The sequence below is a fragment of the Maniola jurtina genome, chromosome 4 (genome assembly GCF_905333055.1).
Source record: "Maniola jurtina chromosome 4, ilManJurt1.1, whole genome shotgun sequence".
Lineage (NCBI taxonomy): Eukaryota > Metazoa > Arthropoda > Insecta > Lepidoptera > Nymphalidae > Maniola > Maniola jurtina.
In genome coordinates, this window is record NC_060032.1 from 5,712,644 (window position 1) to 5,721,055 (window position 8,412).

Sequence of the window (8,412 nt, forward strand, 5' to 3'; positions counted from 1 at the left end):
AGGATTCATTTCAAAATGCAATCGGGGTCATAACTATCGTCATGTACCCTCTAAATAAAATGAGCATATTGTAACAGACTTAAAAGGTAAATTTTAGCTAAATAATATTAATTTCAAATATTTGAAATTCTAATAATCGGTTTCTAATTGTTACATCGTCTCAAGTACGAAAAGTTTTTAATAACTACCTTCTGGCAAATAAATATAAAGTACTGTGATCCGAACGGACAAACCGTTAAAAATATTGATCACGTACATATTATTATATTTTACATTTTACATAATGTAATATAAATTAAAAATAAGTACTTACTGCGAATTATTCACCAAATTCACTTTATAAAGTACCACACAATAAAATAAAATAAAATATCTTGCAACGTTTCGTGTTGACTGATTGCAAGTTGCTTCGACGGCAAACAAAACGCCAATGAAGCCATGGCCGCGCTGAGCAATTTACGAAAACTTTGAGCGCGACCCCGCCAGGTGGCGCCACAAAACCGGATATGACATCAATAAAAGTACGAAAACTGGCATGAAATCGACGGAAACGGAAATGCTACTCTCAATATAAAGCTTCCAGTTACGGTCAAGTTATTTAATAAAGAAATTTATTATTATTTAGGTGGTCATATTTCTCTACTCAGTGGTGGTTATAGTGACCACAATAGTGGCAGCTTCGATTCCGACTATGGTGGTAAGTCACGTTATTAAAGTAGGTACTTACTAGAATATGTCCCCGACTTCATCCGCGTGGGATTAGGTTTTTAAAAATCCCGTGACACCTCTTATACTTATTCCGAGACAACAAGTAATTTAAAAAAATTCTAAAAAATCCTAACTGCGGTTTGCACTGTATCTTTTTCAGTCTGCGAATTAAAGCGCATAAAATTCGCCATTTTTCTAAAAATTTTAGTAGGTAGTCACATGAGTGTGCTCGTACCATTTAGACGAATATAAGGACGTTTAATGTATCAAAATCTGTTGAGCTGTTGAGTAGTTACGAGCGGACATAGAAACGGACATACATACAGGTCAAACATATACTTAACCCTCATTTTGGGGTTCCCGCAGTCGGGTAAAAAGTAATCTTGGATCTATCCCCGGAATGAAAGCTGTCTCTGTACCTTATTTCGTCAAAATTGCGTGAAAAGCTAACAGATAGACAGACAGAAACACTTTTGCATTTATAATAATAGTAGTAATATCAGTATGGATTGGTTCATATTAGTTTGATTTAGGTTCATATGGACGTGTTTATGGTGGCGGCAACTATAACAGCTTTGGTGCCGACTATGGCGGTAAGTCATAATAATAGTAGGTAGTAATATAATAATATAATAAATAATATAATAAAGCTTTATTGCAACAAAACATAGTACATATTTTAAAATGACAGCAAAAGGAAAACAATTGTGGTAGGGTGTAAAGGTGGCCTTATCACTAAAGTGATCTTTTAAAGGCAACCCGAGCATTTTAAGCTAGCAAACCCTTTAAGATATAAGAAGTTGATGCACAAAGCCGGATAGAATATACCTACTTACATGAATATTATTGATAGTACCTATTTATATTCTTAAGGGAGTATTCATTGGTATCCCTTAGTCCCACCCGTGGGACCACGGGTAAAAGGTGATTTACACCGTAGGCCCACTGTGGGTCAAAGCGGTGGGACCACGGACCCGACACCTTGTTTAACAAAATAACAACGTTGCTGTCTAACTTACCCACAGACTATAGATAGACTGAATATTGGAATTGACGTTAATATTCATTCTTTCAGATAATTACGGCTCAAGGCATCTGGTTAAAGATGACGATGATGATATGATGATGAGAAGTAAGTTCTATCTGCGCTTAAATTCTTAGCTGATTTATTTAATGATTGATACTTAACTACCAAAAATTACTGTTATGTTTCTTAATTTTATTTTTTGTTTTCAGTCTCCGGTGGCAACAATAATTACAATAGAATGTGGGATTCAGGTAACATTATTATATGATGTAGTAGGATTAATAAACAAAAGCAGCAACAAAATCCAACTATATTCTTATACATATAATATTATACACATTAAAACTGTAGGACCTGCCGGGCGATTCAGAACTCTAGATTCGGTAATTTATCGTTCGATAAGATGACGTATACAATAAAAAATACGTCATCTTATTGAACGATAACTTACCGAATCGAGTGTTCTGAATCGCCCGGCTGGACGATTTCTTTACGTTAAATATATTATGAAAATTTAGTATATAACTATCTGATGCCCGCGAATTGTGGATTCATTTATGATTTCTGATATCTGCATGTAATTTCACAGTGATATTTATGCGCGAACCATCCATATTGATTTATTTAATTCCGCCGCGGTAAAGGAATTATACTTCTCTAACTGTGTCAATTTTTCAACTTGACAGCTTGGTTTGTTTTTAAAATAGCTGAGAAACACAGACAGACGGACGGACGGACAAATCCTTTCATAGTTGGGGTCCAGGATGGGTCCAGGTCATATGTTGCAAAGAAAGCCTATATATACTCAAGTCTCTGAACTTAGCGGTCAGAATACCTGAGCTGTAATATGTATGTCAGTCAGTCAGTATATCCATTCTATAGATAAACACTTCAAATGTAAATATAAAAATACCTACTAAAATTGCTGTTGTCTTATGTTTATTTTTATTTCATTATCAGGTTCAGGTGAAAACATCGTCGTTGCTCCTACTACCACTAGTACTACCACTAGTACTACCAGCACCACTACCACACAAGCTACAACCACTGCTTCATCTAGAAACTATCACCTAGGAGACTATAAATGGACGACATCTTTACTCAACACTAGTATTGATGCACTTGTATTGCTCGGAGAAAATGGCACACAAATCATCCTGAATCTCCCAACAGATATTAATGTGAGTCTTGTATCTAATAGTACCTACACTACTATTAGGTCAGTGATTAGGTCACTTTAATATTAAAGTGACCTAATTCAAAATGAGTCTTAAAGCACAAGCCAATGTTTTTATACAATACCAGTCATACACCTAGTGTTCTATTTAATAATAATAATATTAAGTATATATATATATAATAATAATAAATATAATAAAAAGACCGTATGGAAGGAGAAGGAGTTGCACGGACGCTTTTTTAAAGCTCTTAATGAGCCACACGTAGATAAAAAAGCGTCCGTGCAATGGCTGCGCTTTGGTGACCTCTTCGGGGAAACCGAAGGGTTTGTCTGTGCGATACAAGATCAGGTGGTTAAGACGCGGAACTACCGAAAGTACATTCTGAAGGATGGCACTCACGACATCTGTCGAGCTTGTCGCCATCCCGGCGAGTCACTCAGACATGTGCTTTCGGGATGTTCGGCGCTTGCCAACACTGAGTTTCTGCACAGACACAACCAAGCAGCCAAAATCCTTCACCAAGAGCTTGCTCTGAAGTACGGTCTCCTGGATGAGAGGTTGCCATATTACAGGTACACACCGGTGCCGGTACTCGAGCGCGACGGAGTCCGGCTCTATTGGGACCGGTCCATCATCACGGACAGGACTATTCTAGCGAATAAGCCTGACATCGTGGTGGTGGACCGGGCACAGTCGAGGGTGTTTTTGGTGGACATCACCATTCCATATGACGAGAACCTCGTGAGAGCTGAGACGGAGAAAATACGCAAGTATCTTGATCTGGCTCACGAGGTTTCCGACATGTGGCATGTGGAGTCCACCGAAATCGTCCCAATCGTCATATCTGCAAACGGGTTGATCCCAGTCAGCCTCGCTTACCATCTGAGGCGACTGGGGTTCCGTGGCAGTTCGCTCGCAGCCAGGATGCAAAAAGCGGTCTTGCTAGACTCGGCTAGGATAGTCCGCCGCTTTCTCAACCTGTCGCCCTGACCCCCTGCCGTTTGGTCTCCCCTGCCGGGGCGTAATCCTCCGCCCGGTACAAATATGTATTTATGTAAATGTGTATGTAGGTTTATTTATTTTTATGTATGTAAGTATATTATATTCTCTTTGGCTTTTATATATATCTATTTTGTAACCGGGCGTGAGAGTAAGTTATATAGATAATAATAATTTATTTATTTAGGAACAAATTTTTACAAATTTTACAAAACAGGTGTATTCATAAACTTGATCAGTTTTTCCGCACACCTGTTATAGGTGTCGTCGACAATGTGTAGTGCACGTAACAATAATTTAATCTAGTATAACAATTTCTACTAGTACTTACTACTAAACTTATAAACTAACAACATTAGGCTAAATATGGTTTATCAATAAGAATTATAAATATATGTAGGTAGATAAAAAAAAGTTGGTAGGTAGGATAACTTTGGTACAGGATGATTTTGTTTTGTGTAAGTGCAATGTTTAGGTCAAGTAATGCAACTATCAATTATGATGCTAAATATTGTTTGATATTAGTATATGTTAGTGGTAAGTTAAGTTGTTAGTATTATTATTTCACAAGTATTATAAGTAAGTTTAGTTGTTAGTATTATTAGTGAATTAAGATATTAATATTATTAGTAAGTGTTAGTTGTAGTAGCAAGTAGATACTTATTTCTAAATTCAATATTTCGATAATTATGGCACGTTATTTACAAAATTAAATAGGTACAATAATTAAACTGCATAATATACAGTTTAATTATTATACTTCGAAATTATAATTTGTTGGTAGTATTCCTTTAATTTAATTTTTATATTTTTTTGATTTATTACGTCGGTTAATGACTTAGGGAGCTGATTAATTAAGTTAGGTATGACGTAATTCAATCTTCTTTTTCCATATAAGTTGTTATATTTAGGTAAGAGGAGTTTAGGGTTGTCAATTCTTCGAGCTGAATATGGGGTCTGCACTTTTCTTAAGTTTTCATTAAAATATTGTTCAAGTAATAATGTCAGTTCTGTTTTTCATGTACTGGTATTATTTTGCAGAAAGCAAATAGTTTACGGTAATCATCTTTATGAGCTAATTTGATTTTATTTGGAACTATTTGCTCTAGGATGCGTATTTGAAGTGCAAATATTTTATCCAGGTGAGTTTTGTATGTTCTCCCGTAGCTTGACAACCCATATGATATAACTGATTCAGCCAAAGATATGTACAGTAATAAGAGAGTTTTGGATGGTATTTTAGATTTTATTAGCGAAAATTTAGCTAAAATCCGTCTAAGCCTGTCACATACATGGTTTACGTGGTCTGTCCAGTTAAGTCGACTGTCGATGACAAGCCCAAGATAGGTGTGCTTGTCAACTACGTCGATTGCATCACAGGTACAAGGTGTCAGATTCTTAGCGGTATTCACATGAAGGCAATGGTGATTATGCGCTATTAGTTTAGGCTTGTACGAGCCTCTATTGTGGCTGGTGCTAATGTAAATCAGTTTAGTTTTGCTGGCATTGAGCACCAGCCCAGCGTCGTGAGACCATTTTGCCAGTGAGTCGAAATAAGCTTGAAGTTGCGTGAGCGCCTCTTCTTTATTGTCGGCCGCGGCAACTAAACAAGTGTCGTCTGCAAATTGGTAGATCTCACACTTCTTTATGGTGTTGGATAGACTATTTACGTAAGTAAGGTAGTGCAAAGGTCCTAGTACAGATCCTCGTGCCGTTCCTTCCGTTACCTGTACTGGAAGACTATCCTCGTCACCAACTCTTACCCTGTAAGATCTTTCTTGCAGGTAGTTTTCACACCATGTGAGTAGCTTACCTCTAATTCCGCTGTCTTCTAAGGTTTGCAATAGTTTATTATGTCTTAGTGTATCGAAAGCCTTGCTGTAGTCAATGAATACGGCCAGAATATGCTTTTTATTGTCAATATGTTTGTATATACTATCTGTGAATGCTGAAAGCAGTTGAGTAGTGTTCTTACGTGGTTGGAATCCATATTGATTGTTTGTTAGTATGTCATTGCTATCTTAAAAATTGTGTATTTGATTACTAATGTATTTTTCGACTATTTTGTCAACCGTAGGTAATATCGTTATCGGTCTGTAATTATCACAATCCAACCTACTACCTTTTTTATGTATTGGTCTTACAATGCCAGTTTTTAGTTCAGTGGGATACTTACCTGTAATTACGCTTGCATTTATCAGGTTCGATAGGATTGCTTTAATTTTTTCACATAGCATTTTTATGTCAATAGCTCTTATCCGATCTACTCCTGGTGCTTTATTACTGTTTAGAGATTTAATTATTTTTTCTACTGATTTGGGATCTGCAGGCTTAAAGCGCATGGTGACATTTGCTGAAGAGCTATATGTTGAATTATCGAGCAATGGTTCGGAGCATTTAGGAATTATCCGTTTGACGCTATTGTTAAACGTATCCGCCGTATTTGGAATACCTTGTTTTGCGCACTCTATAAAACTAACATCTTGTGACATTAATTATGTCCAAATAAACAGCTAAGCCCTTATGGCAGATCATGTTTTGCGATAATTTGTCAACAAACTATTTATTCAATTACTTAGGTCACTATATCTATTATAAAGCGAATAGATTCGTACAAATTCTACATCATCTCAACAACGGTCTCAAACATACAAAAAAATTAATCGATTCGACGCTAGGATCTCGCCTACACTACAATCTTCAGGATTGAATTAAACGACAAGAGCGAATTGTAAAGTACCTACCTAATGCACTGAGTTAATTTAAGAGTGCTCTCCATTGTCGCTCCAAGTCGAGCGTGAGCGCATGCTGTTCCAATCAACATTGACATGCGAGGGCGAGACATATTTTATCTAAAAGTGAGATATTATTAAGTATAGATGATGCTTTAAAAACGTAAATCAACGTTAGGCGTGACGTTATTATTTTGAAAAGTAATAAGTACCTAGTTTGTATGGACAAGCGCGTATTAAGTGTAACATTAAGTATGGATACATCGATGGGATTTCGTTGTAATTCTTAATAAGGTACTTAATTTTTTTTTATATAGACTCCTAAAGCGAATGGTGGAGACACGGAATGCTCGAATAGCTGCACGTCTGGGGTGGGTGCGAATCAGAGTGAGCAGAGTGTGTGCGTGTATCTCACGCGGTGCCACGCCGCCCGAAGCATCACTGCCGATGACTATCAGAAGAGCTACTGCGTTGTCAACAACAGGTAACGGCTACTACTCCGACAGTATTCTATAATGGGCGTGATTGTAAATTGTAGATATATTGCACACTAGCTGATGCCCGTGACTTTGTTCCTGTGGATATAGGTTTAAAAAATCCCGTGGGAACTCATTCATTCTCCGGGATAAAAAGTAGCTTATATGTTAATCCAGGGTACAATTTATCTTCATTCCAAATTTCAGCCAAATTCGTCCAGGTTTTGCATGAAAGAGTAAGAAACATCCATCCATACATACAAACTTTCGCGTTTATAATATTAGTAGGATTAGAATGATGATGCCCTAATGGAAATGGGCACGAAGTTATCTTCGTCCATCTCTAGATGCAAGCTATTTCTGTACTAAGTGCAAAATTGTAAAATAACTTTTACCAATATTCTTGTACCACCTCTACAGCTCCGGGACAGTGATGTGCAATCTCCAGACGTGTCAGTCAATCGTAATATTGGCTTATAACAGATATCTTTTTGTAGATATCCTATTTTGAAACATTTTTTTTTCTATTTCAGATATGCTGGTGTCTGCTGTCCAAGGAATGAAGTTGATAGGAGCACAATATAAAGTTATTTTAGTTAATTACAAAGGAACTTACCAATGACATAGAATATTATAATAGTACTATTTGCCTACCTACAGCCTGCTTTTACAATATACAGCTCATACACGCATTTAATAGAATATTATTTTGTAATATATTAAGGCCCTAGAAGCATGCATTTTGTATTGGTAGGGGTATAAGGCCGTATTTAAGTTAGATAATGAAATATTGTTAGATTTTATTGTACTTATATTTGTTCCTGTTTATCTGTTTTTAATTGTTAAGTAAATCAATTTTAAATAAAAATGTTCATAACTAATCTTTCGTTTTATTTAGATACATGGCTCAAATTTTTAGCGAAAGTGAAATATTTGTAAAATATCCTCATTGCTCATCAAGTTCAAGGAAATCAATCTTTTTTTATTCCATTAGGTAAAAGTTATTCCTTTGTCTGCAATTTCACCAAGTGGAATGATGCGGTCCAAGATGGAAGCGGCTTATCTAGGGATATGGCAGTTTTAATAAACCCTTAAATACCCGTTATCGATTCGATTTCGATCGTACCGGAATGCTACGTCTGATACGTTTTTATAATGCAATCTGGAAAGACCAGAAATTATCAATTAGGTACTATGTGCATATAACACCATTTACAAAAAACGGGTGTTTTTGCTTATTTGTTTATTGGTTATTGGCAAGAATTTATTTATTTACCTACTACTGTTTA

The 8,412-nt window shown here is 36.2% G+C and overlaps 1 protein-coding gene across 2 annotated transcripts in view; it reads left to right on the forward strand.

Annotated features, from left to right (window-relative positions):
* Positions 1-8,004, forward strand: part of LOC123864761 (inter-alpha-trypsin inhibitor heavy chain H4-like) — a 32,401-nt gene extending 24,397 nt beyond the window's left edge. Inside the window, exons 20-26 of one of the 2 annotated variants that reach the window (XM_045905420.1) lie at positions 626-697; positions 1,242-1,301; positions 1,784-1,840; positions 1,945-1,986; positions 2,696-2,916; positions 6,965-7,131; positions 7,657-8,004. In XM_045905420.1, the coding sequence (XP_045761376.1) occupies positions 626-697; positions 1,242-1,301; positions 1,784-1,840; positions 1,945-1,986; positions 2,696-2,916; positions 6,965-7,131; positions 7,657-7,708 (671 nt within the window). In that variant the 3' untranslated portion in view covers positions 7,709-8,004. The remainder of the gene's footprint in view (positions 1-625; positions 698-1,241; positions 1,302-1,783; positions 1,841-1,944; positions 1,987-2,695; positions 2,917-6,964; positions 7,132-7,656) is intronic. The other variant, XM_045905421.1, reaches the window with a different exon arrangement.
* The last annotated feature ends 408 nt before the right edge of the window (positions 8,005-8,412 follow it).